This window comes from Gigantopelta aegis, chromosome 2, assembly GCF_016097555.1.
Source record: "Gigantopelta aegis isolate Gae_Host chromosome 2, Gae_host_genome, whole genome shotgun sequence".
NCBI classification, from domain to species: Eukaryota; Metazoa; Mollusca; class Gastropoda; order Neomphalida; family Peltospiridae; genus Gigantopelta; species Gigantopelta aegis.
This window is the reverse complement of record NC_054700.1, coordinates 49,266,139-49,282,956: the sequence shown is the minus strand read 5'-3', so window position 1 is coordinate 49,282,956 and position 16,818 is coordinate 49,266,139. Positions and strand designations below refer to the sequence as shown.

Genomic DNA, 16,818 nt, shown 5'->3' with positions numbered 1-16,818 from the left:
ATATTTACAAAATAAGTTAAGAAGAAGAAGAAGAACTGATCACAAAGGTCTCTCCTGGGAATACAGCATAGTTAGCTGTTGATGTATGCTTGAGCTTTACTTGGATAAAAGCACGACTGAGCAGCACCTACCATGGTATTTTATACACCAGTCCTGGAGCACTGACTAGGATGTAAGACACCCACTTGGTCTGTCTATTGTTGAGACCCGTCCTTCGAACCACCACATAGTTAAAGCTTGTTTTGTTTAACATCACTACAGCTTATTGATTAGTTAATAATCGACTGTTGGATGTCAAACGTTTGTAATTCTTAAACATTGTCTTCGAACCACCACATAGTTAAAGCTTGTTTTGTTTAAGGACATCACTAGAATACAATGAATAGTTAAATATAGGCTATTGAATGTCAAACCTTTGCTAATTCTAAGACTTGTCTTCGAACCATCACAGTTAAAGTTTGCCGATTATTAATAAATCAATGTGGTCTAGTCGTGTCGTTAAACAAAACAAAAACCAAAAAACCAACAAAAAAACCCCTTTAACTTTAAAGTTAAAGTTTGTTTTGTTTAATGACACCACTAGAGCAGACTGATTAGTTAATAATCGACTATTGGATGTCAAACGTTTGTAATTGTAACACATTGTCGTCGAACCATCATAGAGTTTGTTTTGTCTTGTTAAATGACACCACTAGAGCAGACTGATTAGTTAATAATGGACTATTGGATGTCAAACGTTTGTAATTGTAACACTTGTCGTCGAACCATCACAGAGTTTGTTTTGTCTTGTTAAATGACACCACTAGAGCAGACTGATTAGTTAATAATGGACTATTGGATGTCAAACGTTTGTAATTGTAACACATTGTCGTCGAACCATCACAGAGTTTGTTTTGTCTTGTTAAATGACACCACTAGAGCAGACTGATTAGTTAATAATGGACTATTGGATGTCAAACGTTTGTAATTGTAACACATTGTCGTCGAACCATCACAGAGTTTGTTTTGTCTTGTTAAATGACACCACTAGAGCAGACTGATTAGTTAATAATGGACTATTGGATGTCAAACGTTTGTAATTGTAACACATTGTCGTCGAACCATCACAGAGTTTGTTTTGTCTTGTTAAATGACACCACTAGAGCAGACTGATTAGTTAATAATGGACTATTGGATGTCAAACGTTTGTAATTGTAACACATTGTCGTCGACCATCACAGAGTTTGTTTTGTCTTGTTAAATGACACCACTAGAGCAGACTGATTAGTTAATAATGGACTATTGGATGTCAAACGTTTGTAATTGTAACACATTGTCGTCGAACCATCACAGAGTTTGTTTTGTCTTGTTAAATGACACCACTAGAGCAGACTGATTAGTTAATAATGGACTATTGGATGTCAAACGTTTGTAATTGTAACACATTGTCGTCGAACCATCACAGTTTGTTTTGTCTTGTTAAATGACACCACTAGAGCAGACTGATTAGTTAATAATGGACTATTGGATGTCAAACGTTTGTAATTGTAACACATTGTCGTCGAACCACCACAGAGTTTGTTTTGTCTTGTTAAATGACACCACTAGAGCAGACTGATTAGTTAATCATCATTTACTGGCTACAAACTTTCTATAATTCAGACACATTGTCTTCGAACCATTTCATTTCATTTCAACTTATTTTCGTGCTTATATCCAATTACGGTTCAAGCACGCTGTCCTGGGTACACACCTCAGCTATCTTGGCTTTCTGTCCAGACCAGTGGGTTAGTTGTTAGTTGGTTAGATGTTACTGGTTAGTGAGAGAGAAGAGGGTGTAGTGGCCTTACACCTACCCACTGAGCCCTTAAGAACTCGTTCCCCAAATTTTGCGACAGTTATAATTTTATTGTATATTAATTTTCATTCTTCCTTCCAAACTTCCCCCATTCCGCCTCATGTCATTGCCCACCACCCCAAATGGATTTTCTGGATCCGCCACTGTAATCATCGGCTATGGGTGTCGATCACCAATTATAGCTAAGACAGTTTCAAAGAGCCTTAAATGCAATTCGCCCTAAAGATAATTTAACCAATATTTATGTTCCTTGTTTGGAGTATTATTATCTGCATAAACCCGTAAGCGTTAAGACGTGTTTACGCAGTGCTTGATACAAGTATGTGTATTCTATGTATAAACGCAACCCAGTATTTTTAGTTTGTATGTAACGGCCGAGATTATATTTTTTGTGATGTTATGTTTTATGTTTGTTATTCATTCAAATTTTAAAGCGCTCGCTTGATGTGCGGTCGGTTTGAGATCAATCCCCGTCAGTGGGCCCATTGAACTATTTCTCGCTCCAGCCAGTGCACTACGACTGGTACATCAAAGGCCGTGGTATGTGCTATCCTGTCTATGGGATGGTGCATATAAAATATCCCTTGCTGCTAATCGAAAAAATGTAGCCCATGAAGTGGCGACAGCGGGTTTCCTCCCTCAATATCTGCGTAATCCATAACCATATGTCCGACGTCTTATTACCGTAAATAAAATGTGTTGAATGCGTCGTTAAATAAACCATTTCCTTCCTTCCTTCCTTCCTTCAAATTTATGCAGTATGTAACATCATCTTGTGGAGGGGCATTTATATAAGCTTACTGCCCGTATTTGAATAAAAATTGTTTTTAAAAAATTGTTTACGGAAGTTATAGAAAGGTTTTTGACACCTATACTGGCGTGTTACACAGTGGCAGTCCTCCTACAGACGGAGTGGAAACCTTATGTCGTAGTCAAGATCAGTTCTGTAGGCAAAACATCTGACAGGGAGTCATGATTGCATACCCTGACGATCCTATTACAATTTCTTTTTGAATCAGTCTTGTACAGAGATACGGTTTTGAATATGATATTGGCAGATTTGTAATCACAGTGGTAAAGTGCTCGCCTAATACGCGGTCGGTCCAGGATCGATACCCGTCGGTGGGCTCATTGGGCTATTTCCAGCGCACCACGATTGATATATCAAAAGCCGTGGTATGTTCTACCCTGTCTGTGAGATCGTGCATATAAAAGTACCCTTGTTACTAAAGGAAAAATGTAGCGGGTTTCTTCTCTGAAACGTTAATGTCAGAATTACTAAATGTTTGACATTCAATAGCCGGTGATTAATAAATCAATGTGCTCTAGTGGTGTCGTTAAGAAATAAGACCACGTACCTTATGTGTATCCTGTGTCTTTGGCAATAAATAGTTTGTATGTTTATGTTTGTGTTTATAGTGAAGCCAGTTAGTGCCACTTGAAAGTCAATTTTTTATCTCGTAATTACGAGATGCTATCTAGTAATTACAAGATACTATGTAGTAATTACAAAATAACTAATTCGTGATTACGAGATAGTAATTATGCTCATTTATGTATGTAAAAGTTTAATTTGTTTTGGTGTATTGCTGTTGAGTAGATTAAACCATATCATTGTTAGTTTTCTCGGAAAAATATACTTTCTCTTTGAGAGCGACATACTTTTAGTCTTACAATTGATATTTCAAAACAAACAAACAAATAAATAAATAAAATAATTTCGAAAAATAAAATCCCGATGTGCAGACAGCGACTTGTGATGTTAAATCGAGCCAGTTGGTTGATCTCGGCATTTAAGTTAATTAACGGGTGCGGTACCACGATGACTATTCCGCGATACCCTGGGGTTATTATCAATATATATCGGGAAAACAAGGCAATGAACACCTATATAGGTTGGCTGCTGAGGTGTCGGGGAGCTTTTATTCATTCATTCGTTCGTTCGTTCGTTCGTTCGTTCGTTCGTTCGTTCGTTCATTCATTCATTCGTTCATTCATTCATTCATTCATTTATTCATTCATTTCAATTCATACATTCATTCATTTTCATTCATTCTTTTGTACTTGATACATTTATTTGTTGATTGATCTATCCATCCCTTATTTCGTTGATTCACTTATTCATTCATTTATTTATATACTAGACGTAACCCACGCCACGCACGGTTAAGTGTAGATGGGGCGTGGTGTGTGGGTGGGTGGGGTGGGGTGGGGGGGGTGGGGGGCCTTACACTAGGCTTTCCCCATAATACGATTTCTGTATAGATAATCAGCCCTCATTACCAGAGAATATCTACACGGCCGCCGTGTATATAGCCACTTCTATGTTAAGTGACAAAGATGGCGATGCCCACTGCTATTGTATTTATAGAATTCATCTTTGTACTCAATATTTTTTTTCTTTTTTCTTTTTTTAATACAGTTGGTTGACTGCAGAAAACAAATATAGTAGTGCCAGGGTTGGGGCCCTGGTATCGCTACTTTACAATCAATTAATATGTTAAACATTGTACACACACACATATATATATATATATATATATATATATATATATATATATATATATATATATATATATCACATTAATCAAACAGTAATACTGGACATAGATACATTTAAAACATAGTTCATAGTTGTATGGGGTTAACAGAGAAGCTAGAAATAATAGAAATAAAGAGAACGAAGGAGAGAAAGAAAGAAGATAGAAAGATTGAAGGAAAGGAAAATTAAATTAATTTAAAGGATAAATTGCAATAGAAAATAGTACATTTATCATTATTATTATGATTATCATCACCACTACCGTCATTACCATAACCATTACTACTACTGTATTATTAGTTCACATGTATAGGGATAATATATAAGATGTAATTTAAATTAAAATCAAAAGAGAATAGTAAAAGAAGATAGAAAGAAAAAAAGAGTGCTCGGAAGGGTAAGAAATATGTTGTGTATGGAAGAGAAGAAAAAACATTGAAAGAAGGCAGTATTGTGAAAAACAGTTAAGAAGGTTTGCTTTGGACGAAATCTATTTCTAGATAAGCTAAATTTCTGTTAGTAAAAAGTGGTATTGTTGTTTCATTCAATAAAAAGGTCAAGCCAAGGATTCCACTTTTTATGGAAAGTTTCATAGCTACAATTTTTAAAAAGAATATATTTTTCCATATCAAATTTACTTTTTAACATATTTTTAATGCCTTTTATATATATTTTTTAAATTCTGTATTTTCATACTGTAGATATAATACTTGAAGCTACTGTTTTTGTTATTAGTTATACCAAATATGACGATATCTTTGCTGAAATTGATTTCGTTTCCTGTTTTACATAAAATCCATGATTTTACTTCTTTCCATAAATTATGAACTTTGTCACGCTTAAAAAATAAATGTATTCGTGTTTCTGAATAATTGCTACAAAAGCTACAAGCATTAGAATCAATATAATGAATCATATGTAAGAATTTGTTAGTCGCCAGAATTCTGTGCAGAATTCTATATTGAAACCAGGCTAAAGATGTATCTTTCGCGCTATGGAAAGAGAGAGTGGTACTCAATATTTAGCTCGATGTGTGTACGGTAGTCGACTGGACCGGAGTACAAAAAGATCCTTTCGAAATGCGTATCGGGTAAGTATTTTAAAAAAGCTATGGAAATGCAAATCAAAAAAGAAAAAGCGGTCAGAACGATGTTGCGTATTACATTTTCTTACACACCCGTTGGTGAGAACATCATAGGTTATTTTTTATATAACACATGGGTTGTTTACACACGTACGTGTGTTAACAATTTCAAGACATATGACTGGCTGCTCTTAGGTGATGACAAGGTCACCAGTGCCATGCATCCAATGAAAAACAGCACGGTGGAAACAGATTACACTGTGACGTATAGTTAACCTGACAACCATGTGTCTGTGACACGTAAGATAGCTACAAGTGCAACGACTGTAAATACCTTTTAATCGAAAAAGATGTTAAAATGTGCTTAAAACCTGGTTTTTGAGGATATGTAAGAAATAGAATAATACATTCGTGTCCGTTTGATACCATTTATCTTACAACTCGTTTAAAAACGCATCAAACTCGCTTGATCCCGTTAGATACATTTTAAAGCAACTCTTTGTGAGATAAATGGTATCTAACGGCCACTCATGTATTATTCTCTATATATATATTGGCCCATTTATTCCATTGAGACCACTTACCTTACATGTACGTGTATCCTGTGTCTTGAGCCATAAATGTTTTTTAATGTTTATGTTTGTGTTTATGCTCATTTATGTATGTAAAAGTTTAATTTGTTTTGGTGTATTGCTGTTGAGTAGATTAAATCATATCATTGTTAGTTTTCTCGGGGAAAAAACTTTCTCTTTGAGAGCGACATACTTTTAGTCTTACAACTGATATTTAAAAATAAATAAATAATTAAAAAATTTATTTCGTAAAGTAAAAAATCCCAATGTGCAGATAGCGACTTGTGCTGTTATCTCGAGCCAAATGGCTGATCTTGGCATTAAGTTAATTAACGCATGCCGTACCACGATGACTTTTCCGTGATACCCTGGGGTTATTATCAATATAATATTATATCGGAAAAACAAGGCAATGAACTCAAACCTATATATGTTGGCTGCTGAGGTGTCGGAAAGCTTTCATTCATCCATCCATCCATTCATTCATGCATTCATTCATTCATACATACGTTCGTTCGTTCGTTCGTTCGTTCGTTCGTTCATCCATTTCCATTCATACATTGATTGATTTCCATTCATTGCTTTGTACGTGATACATTTATTTGTTGATTGATCCATCCATTATTTCGTTGATTCATTCATTCATTAATTTATTTATATACTAGACGTAACCAACGCACGGTTAAGTATACATGGGGCGGAGGAGGGGGGGGGGGTGGCCTTACATTAGGCTTTCCCCCCATAATACGATTACTGTATAGATAATCAGCCCTCGTTAACAGAGAATATCTACACGGCCGCTGTGTACATAGCCACTTCTATGTTAAGTGACAAAGATGGCAACGTCCACTGCTGTTGTATTTATAGAATGCATCTTTGTACTCAATATTTAGCTCGATGTGTGTACGGTAGTCGACTGGACTGGAGTACAAAAAGATCCTTGCAAAATGCGGTATAGGGTAAGTATTTAAAAAAAAAGCTATGGGAATGCAAATAAATAAAAAAGAAAAGCGGTCAGAACGATAGAAAACTTAAAAAGGCGTTGCGTATTACATTTTCTTACACACCCGTTGGTGAGAACATCATGCGTTACTTTTTTTATAACACATGGGTTGTTAACACACGTACATGTGTTAACATTTTCAAGACATACGACTGGCTGCTGCTAAGTGATGACCAGGTCACCAGTGCCATGCAAAAACAACACGGTGGAAACAGATTACACTGTGACGTATAATTAACCTGACAATCAGGTGTCTATGAACGCGTAGGTTAGCTACAAGTGCAACGGCTGTATATAACTTTTAGTCGAAAAAGATGTTAAAATTTGCTTAAAACCTGGTTTTTTAGGATATGTAAGAAATAGAATAATACATTCATGTCCGTTAGCTCGTTAGATACGTTTTAAAACAACTCGTTGTGAGATAAATGGTATCTAACGGCCACTCATGTCTTATTCTCTCTCTCTCTCTCTCTCTCTCTCTCTCTCTCTCTCTCTCTCTCTCTCTCTCTCTCTCTCTCTCTCTCTCTCTCTCTCTATATATATATATATATATATATATTGGTCCATTTATTCCATTGTTCGTTAACTAATTCATCCATTCGTTCATTTATTCTAGCAAGTCTTAAGCACATGCATGCGCAAGCAACTTGAATTTACTTCAAGCACAGAGTCTAGACTTCATTATGCACCTCAGTGAGTCCGTGTAAGTATTATCTTTATTACTCGGCTTACCGACGTAATACATCGTATAGTGTGCGTTGACTGATGACTGTGGAGTGTTTGCTGGAAACCCCGAACGGCCAGGCACATGGAAATTAATTATTAATGAAGCTAAATGATTATTGAATGCGTTTGTGGATTCAGTTTGTGTAGTTGGGCTACTAAAACTCATCATTTGGGCTCATTTGGAACGACAAGATAATATTCTTTCATATTGCGCAGACAAAACGGTACGATATCAGCCCGAGGTGCGACGGGTCAGTGGATCGAAACCCTGAGTAACTATTGATGATTACAACGGTCACAGTATGGTGAAGGCCCGCTGAACTGGGACACCTCATAAAATCTCGTTTAGTAGTAGGCATTCTCTCGCCCGATTCGACTTAATGGTGGCTTTAATCATATCATTGTGGTTTGGTAGAAAACGTACGAACGATTGTTAAAACGTACGGGCTGCGATTTTTCTCAATCAGTTGAATGTTCGCTTTAGGTGCTTGCGTCGCAGGATAGAACCACCTTGATGGATTCATTGAACTGATTGGGGGTTTTCAAATTCAATGACTACGCATTGAAAAACCCCAAAAACAATATGTAACGGGTTTCCTCTATAAGACTAAAAATGACCAAATGTTTGACATCCAGCAGCCGATGATTAATTAATCAATGTACTCTAGTGGTGTCGTTAAACAAAAACAAACCAACTTAAAATGTACAAACTAAAATAATAGTAGTATATTATTTATGTAATACATGCATTTATTAGTACCAATTGTGTAAACATTCATACGATGTAATTTACAATTAAGTACATGTACATGCCTTATCTCCGGGACAAAAGGTTAATATAATCCAACACTGTAAAAAAAACCTCTACAAACAAGACATTGAGAAAACACCAAACAGCAGCAGAATTAATAAATATTTTTATTTGAAATAAAAAGAAAACTTAGTTATCAAAAAGCACAGTGAACGTCTACAAAGAACAATGGCAGACCAAGCTAATGTAGCAGAACAGAACAGAACTTTATTTACTCCCATGGCCCCCATTCGGTGGCATCAGATGAACATAAATAATAATAAACATATAAATTGTCAAGATGATTTCAAAAACATATATAGCACGATACAAACACATTACACATAAGTCAAGAAGCATAATAACTGATATAAACTTACACAATGTTTTAAGAACACTAATACGTTTTGAGCTGAACAGTTGCTGGAATTTGTATATATTTGATGTGTTCACATACTATTTGTTAAGATATCTAAGTCTTTCTTGTCTAAATTGTGTGTATATAAATAGATAATGAAATTCATCTCCAACAATATTGATATTACAAAGCGTACAGTTTCTATTTTCATATAAACTGTTTGTCCAACTCCTCTTTTCAACTGGTAAAAAGTGATTTGAAATTCTAAATCGAAAAAATGTTGTGTACATTGTTTTATCCAAAATGTTAAAATATGATTCTAGTTCCAATTTCTCTTTAAATATTCTATAAGTAGTTCCTTTGCTGGTCGTAAAGTTGTCATTTCTCCATGTTTGCAGATATTCTGTCAATAGTTTGACGTCGAGGTGTTATGTCCCACTTTACGTTCAAGTGAGACCTAACACTTTGATATGAACCAAGATACGTTTTCAACCATGTGGGTAATAAATCCTGATGTTCAACGTAGGCCTATTACACTGACAGTAAATCATACGTATGAAAATTTAAATGACAATTTCTTAGTTCTTTATTTATTTGCTGAATTAGCACTATCATTCCGTTGAGGTATGTACCTAACTGCATTTTAAATGTTGAAACAAACAAAATACGTAACGTTTTTCCTACCAAACAGACCATAACGTATTTAGATATTCAAACGTTCCGCGATGTTGTTATTACGCTGACTGAAGACCATACTTAAAAAACCTCGAACCCCCCCCCCCCCCCCCCCGAAGAAAAAAAAAAAACCCAACAAGAACCCCCTTAAAAAAAACAAAAAAACAACAACAACAACACAACCCCCCCCACACACACACACACACACACACAAAAACACAAAAACAAACAAAAACCCGACACCTCACAGCAAACATTAAGTCCAAACTCAAGACTTTGTTTAGCGAAGTGTCCATTTGCTGTCAAATTAGGTTCTAAAGACGCCCCACCTACGCTTTAGTCTGTTACGAGCATAACGCTGTATGTTCGTGACTGGGCGTGGGCCGAGGGAAAACTTAATCACCGGTAATTACATCACTGGTAAAACCGTCGGCTTGTTTCCCGGAGTCTCTGTTTCAAATCGTCGTTTGAGTGGGTCGTAATTAATAACTAACTAGAGGTTAATCAAGGTCCTTGCACACAATGGGTCAGCAATAAATCGGAAAATGACGTGAGTCGTACACACACCAAGGAATACATTATCAGATATTTACACATTTTATTTTTGCCCAAAAATATATATTTGGTAGGCATACATAAATATTTATATATAAAATAATATAATTTGCACATTGCGGGGAATGGTATGTAGCATCGGGTTACAACTGATACAATTCTATAGTAAATAGGTAATACATGCATAGCAATAATATACAACATAATAACATATGCCATGTATCAATGTTGCCTGTTGTACGTGTGGTAGCAGTGGTCAAATACTTGCACAATTTTTTTAGCTGTTTTAAACTGTCGCTGGACAGCAGTTGCGTTCATTTAGATGTTGATGGTTTATTATAATACAAAGGTTTAATACATTTATCTCTTATGTTACTATAGAAAGGACACACTAAAACAAAGTGATATTTGCCTTCTACTACATTCATATTGCACAGACTAAACATTCAACTATTCCTGTCAATATTGTAGTATCTGCCCCTTTCTATAAAGAGATTATGGGAAGATAATCTATATTTACTCAAAATATGTTTGTATTTCAGGGCAATAGGTTTCTGAAGGTAAGGTTGTAAGCAATAATTATTAACAACGAATTTGTATAACTGACATTTTGGAGAATTGTTGAATACAGTATACACAGATGTGATAAATTGATCAGTTTGAATAGTGATATAAATGTATTGCAATTTTCTACATTTTGATTATACCATATGTGACCAAAACCATTAGTGAGAAGCAGGTCACGTATTTGACTAACCCAGTTAACAGAACGTGGTTTTCTTATGCACTCGTCATATAGAGGGTATAACACTCTTTCAAAATACAGTTATCTGTATTCAACAAATGTATCCAATATTTAAAAATACGGATGTTCTTACTTATGTACAAAGGTGATCTACCTAATTCACAATAGACCATCATATTAGTAGTGCTCCTTTTCGCGCCTAAAATACGTTTACAGAATTGTAATTGTAGGATATCATTGGCCTCAGAACTGTGGCAGTGTAGTAATTAAACCATTGGACGTAAGGGTGGAAGATCCTGGGTTCGTATCCCGATACCAACTTCTCTCTCACTAATCACTAACATCTAACCAACAAACAACTAACTAACCATCGGCTATTGGATGTAAGCATTTGCTAATTCTAACACAGTCTTCAGTCAAAGTTTTGTTTTGTTTAACGACAACACTAGAACCAATTGATTAATTACTCATTGACTATACAGGCACGGTGGAAGCAAATAGACATAGGAGGGGGGGGGGGGGGGTGAGGGGCTGACAGATCAAGGGCGCAAAGCAAGGTTTCTAGGGGCTTCGGGGGGTATGCTCCTCTGTAAAAAGAAATTGTAAACTAGGTGATGATGATAACTAGTTTAACGTGCCCATATACCACTACGGTTTCGAACACGCCCATCCAGTCCGACCTTCGATAAGATCGGTGGCCTGACTCGGGATGAGGGAGGGGGGGGGGGGGGGGGAGGGGATAGTGTTGAAAATGGGCAGAATTTTAAAAATATTTAATAGAATAAATTAAAAAAAAATAATTAAAAAGTTACAAGCCAAAAATAAAAGAATTGACTACTCGGCCGAATATTTATATAGTTTGGAGCATATTAGAAGGACAGTCCAAAAATAAATAAGAGAAAGAAGAGAGGATCGGACCATTTAATAATATTAAAAAAAAGAAGTAATTTCGACATAAAGGCCGTTAGGGTGTGGAGGTTGGCCTACGGCGAACTAATGAGCGGAGAACCGGCAAAGGCAGGGGTGGAGTGCTTCCATCTCTGGTCGGCGAGGATGGTGATGACAATCCGATAGTCGTTGCCGGAAAGGGCCTTGACGATCCTGTGGATGGTGTGGCTATCCATTTCTCTAACTAGGACCGCTTGTCGGTAGACTCCTTCTCGGCGCTGAGTTAGTACCAACCCCGTCTTGCCAGCTGTAGACTTGATGGTGTGTAACTCGTAAGCGCTTCCATCAGCCAGTTGTTCCACTAGTCCGCCCACCAGTGATGCCAGATCCGAGGTGTGCCCCTGCACGAACTTCAGGATGCCGGACCTGATTTTCCCGATCTGAACTTTCCAGACGGCTTCCGAGTCGGAGGGGGACGGTGCTTGTGAAGGTGGAGACCTTGCCTTGTCAGGCTGGTCGCTCGGCTGCCCGGACCGCCGCCTTCCGAACTGGCAAGACTGGTGACAGTGGCCAGTTACGTGTAGGCGGTGACGTAGAGGAAGATGGAGGTCCGTCTGCGGGCGTCTCGCACATCGGCGCGTTGAGAGCATCCCTCGGTGTTGACGGCGGGTCCGGATGAGCTGGTCCTTTCGTCTTGGGTCGAGTCGGGGGCGGGAAGAAGGGACCGCCGCTGGCGGTTCAGCCGCCAGTTCAGCCGCCAGTTTTGTTTCCCCCTGAGCCGCCCCTGGCGCACGTTTCCTCTTCCTCCGTCCCCTTCCCTTCCTCTTCTGCATTCTACAAATAAACGTCATCTGTGCCTTAAGATTTACTACCAATACTATTTTTTATTCAGAATTTTTGAGAGGGAGGGGAGGGGGCAAATCCCCCAATCCCCCCTTCCCTGATCCTCGGTGCCTGCTATAAAAAGTCAATGTTTTGCAAAAGCCTTGAGTCTAGGCTCAAATCTTTATATAATAGTTCTGACATTTTCTTGAACATTATTCGTACAGTACTAACTGGATAGTTTTGTTCCATTTTGCAATTATACGCCTGCTACATCCATCTTTATTGATTTCCGTTGATGAGAAACCAGGTTGACCGTTGGGATTTTTTGGTGGGTTTGTTTTGTTGTTGTTGTTAGTTTTTTGGATACTTTAAATCCTTAGCAGTTGAATGGAAATTTATAAATTGTTTACAATTTTAAATATTTTCTAATAAAACTGCTCAATAAAACAAACACCTCAGCCCGTTTGTTCGTTTATTTGTTTGTGTGTGCGTGCGTCCGTCCGTGTATGCGTCTTTCAGCAGCAACGTAATATCACCAATAACCGCATGCCATTGAGAGAGGCATAGATAATCTGGACGATAAAACCGTTATCCGCGATCCAAACCGTATCTCTGCACAATGCAGAGTCGAATGAAAATTTGGCAAAATAGGTGTTGGTTGCATGAATCGCTGTCTAGTGTCTCGTCTCTAGGTAGCCCGATGACTCTGCCGTTCGAGAGTTAGACAGTCACTTATACGGTCCTGATCACTCTCTCAATCATAACCGTGCAGATATCCGTCATGTGGCTACCTACATGCTAGATTGTAAGAGGACAGCCACTCCAGATGAGGTCTTTTACTGGACAATACATACTTGTTGCCCCGCCAATAAAGAGGACTGCAACTCCCAGGCGTAAACTAGAAACAGGAATGTTTTGTGAAATCCAGCGGATGGTTACGTAACCAAAAAATTAAAATAATAATAAAATAACATTTTTGCAATTACAGTTCAGTTTTTTGCTAATTAGCATAAGTCATTATAAATATAACTGAACCTTTTGTTTCCCTCTAGTATTTCCTCCAAAACTTTATTGCCCTACTGAACCTAACAATATATTTATGGCATTAAATATTTTTTTCTTTTCCACATTTCTTTTCTCTCTTTTGCAAACCATCTTTTTTCTCCCTGATTAGCAGTAGGAATTGCGTCGGTGTAAACGATCCTAGAAGGAAGGAAAACGGGTAAGATTGATTGGCTCAGAAACAGCCACATGCTACCAATTCTAATCCAGGATAAGCGGAGACATGTACAATTCCCCAAGCGTAGACAAAAAACTAGAATGGCAAACCGATGATGGCTCGCATGTTACGTACTGGGTAAGGAAAAGATAACTCAATCCACGTAAAACCTGGAGAGTTCAGAAAAACAACACAAATGGATTTGAAGCATAATATTTGGCATACGCCTGCCGATTAACGCCGACTCGACAGTTAAGTCAAGTAACAGCCCGGAAGCCAATTCTGAAAAAAGAGGCTAGGAAATGGTTAAGCACAGCATCCACTACACAGTTAGTTTGTAACTCCAAGCTGCTTGGGCAATGCCTCTGGAACATTCCTAGCCTTGATGTAGAGTTAAATGTTTGCTGGTCTTGGCTCCCGGACTGTACAGCCTAGATCACATTATATATACGACGCGACGCAACTCGACTTTCGTGTTAAGTCGCGTCGTGTAGTGTGTGTTGAAAAAACAGTGGTCTGCAATCCAGGCTTTAGTCAGCCTGCCGAAGTGACGGTCCTATCGGGGTTACACGCATTCTTATAAAAGATGACGTCACAAAATTGCACACCTACCGACTGATTAGTCGGGAGTCGATGATAATGTCACCGAGACTGTCGAGTCGGCACGTGTGTGTCAAGCTTTAGTCTGAAATAGAACACGCTGCCATAACTATAACCCCACATCCAGTAATACATTATGACGCAATTACTGAACGATGATGACTTCTCCAAGTAGTGAAGATTAAAAGACTGTCACTTCGGAAAAATGTGAATCAGATATGAAAGTCTATTGTGTAAAAGGATAAAGCTATAATCAATTAGGGGGACCCCCCCAAAAACCCCACAACAACAAACAAACAAAAAAAAAACACCCCAAAACCCCCAACTAACAACAAAAAACCCCACTTTCATAAAAAAATATCAACTTTATATAATATGGGAGTGGGGTATGTGAAGATTAAAAGACTGTCACTTCGGGAAAATGTGTATCCAATATGAAAGTCTATTATGAAAAAGGTTAAAGCTATAATCAGTTAGGGGGAAAAAACCCTAAAAAACTAACAACAAAAACAACCCAAACGCAACAACTATTTTAGCCATGTTCAAAATGACAATAACCTTTGAGTTTGATCAAATTAACGCGCCCGAGGAGTGCGATTGAAAAACCCACTTGGTCAACAAGCATGGAAAGAATTATGAGCTAAAAGCAATTAGAAAAGCTGAAAACAAGTCCCACATTACCTCCACAGATTCAGATTTTCTTGGGCCTTGGGGGTGTACAGTGGAAAGACTATCACCTGTAGAACACGAATACCGAGTATGGAAATTGGAACATAATCACGTTAAAGGCAATAAGAGAAACTTTAAAACCAAGTTCCAAATTACCGTGACCTTGCCTTGGGATTATATTTTTGTAGTATTATAGAATGTGCAGCTGATAAGAGTCCGTTGATTGACAACCACACCAACTATGAAATCCACCCTTTACATGGATTCGGATTTTAAAAAGCAATTAGAGAAATCTGAACTGGATGTTTACCAAGTTTGAAAAGACTCTCACCTTGGTCCGGGTTTTCACTGCTCTGTCGCACCTGTGGACATGTGTACCAGATATGAAAGCCATTACAAGGACTCAAATGTCACCTGCCATCACGTACATCACGACAGGAACCGTTAAAAGAAGTAATCTGTTCATTAATTTCCCCCTTGATTAATTACGCACAAATTTCACTTGTCCGTAATTCGTAGCTTTAGGCCTGTAAAAAGAACGCCGTTATGCTATGACGTCACTTACATTACGTCATGTGATGCGCGTAAGATTATATGACGTAATGGCTGATGGCTTTGTTGTAAACTGCAGAGGAATGTTTACATTAAAAATCAATTAAAATTGACAACGGGTAATAAAGAGAATAACCAACTCGCTACGAAGAGTTACGAATTATCTGTCCCTCGTGAATGCCAAAGGCTCGGGTTTACAACATTCATTCACTCGGGACAGATAATTCATAATTCCTCGTAGCTCGTTAGTTATTCTCTAAGTGTCGTACAAATTTCATATTCACTGTGTTTTACGAAGCGATCTTAGCCCTAAAATCATCGTAAGATCGCTTCGTACAACGGGCCCCGGCTAACAGTGCGTATTAGTTGGTAAACGACGTCATTTCCGTAAGTGACGTCACCTCCCATTGTCTTAACTATGCATTGGCATATTTCGTTATGCTGGAAGTAACTGTATGATTTTACTCATTTGAAGATGGGTAGTAAATAAAATAGCACACTCGCTGTCGCTAGATATAATTTTTACGGAACTCGTGAACTTCCCTTGGTATCTTACCTCACTTTTGTTCGGTTAGATACTAACTTGCGATGTTCACTGCTTTCATAAAAAGATGATATCCAGCCAAAACGAGTGTAGTATTTTATTTTTGACATCATCATGACATTATCAAATGATTTTTTTCAAGGAATATAAAAACCCCAACAAACTGCCTTTAAATCAGCATAACTGCAACAGAATCCCACCATGTGCATCAGTAGAATATGGCGCTACTTTTTTGTATCACGTTCTTACTAATGATAGAAAACGCCATTAGCCATATGGGTATCCTGTTCGTTTTTGCTCACATATTAGGATTATTAAGTAGAAGCGAAACGTGGTCGTATATTTTCAGCTTTAAAATTTAAAAAAACCCTCAAATTACCCAAGCATCGATTTCCCGAGAGATTTGTTTTCCGACAGCGCAATAAGTAACTTAACACCAAGTTCTAAGTTCCAGATAATGGTTTCTAAAGTAATATATATAACTATTTATACCGAGGTAATGCCGAAGAACACAAAACACAATGCACGGTGTTTATTTCAACACATGACGACCAACTCTCATTAGTATAGATTTTGCTCATGCAATATGTTACAAAAAACACAGCAAATATTATGCTGGGTTTCAAGCTTTTTT

The 16,818-nt window shown here is 37.6% G+C and overlaps 1 protein-coding gene across 1 annotated transcript; it reads right to left on the bottom strand.

Annotated features, from left to right (window-relative positions):
* Window positions 1-11,825: 11,825 nt before the first annotated feature.
* On the bottom strand, window positions 11,826-15,614 carry LOC121378843. Its single transcript, XM_041507186.1, has 2 exons — window positions 15,420-15,614; window positions 11,826-12,609 (listed from the first exon to the last, which is right to left on the bottom strand). Exon 2 carries the CDS (start codon window positions 12,606-12,608, stop codon window positions 11,871-11,873), a length of 738 nt encoding a protein of 245 aa, XP_041363120.1. The 5' UTR covers window position 12,609; window positions 15,420-15,614; the 3' UTR covers window positions 11,826-11,870.
* Window positions 15,615-16,818: the final 1,204 nt, after the last annotated feature.

Bases quoted from the DNA above. Each gene is read 5' to 3' on its own strand.
- LOC121378843 (XM_041507186.1), bottom strand. From the start codon at position 12,608: ATGCAGAAGAGGAAGGGAAGGGGACGGAGGAAGAGGAAACGTGCGCCA.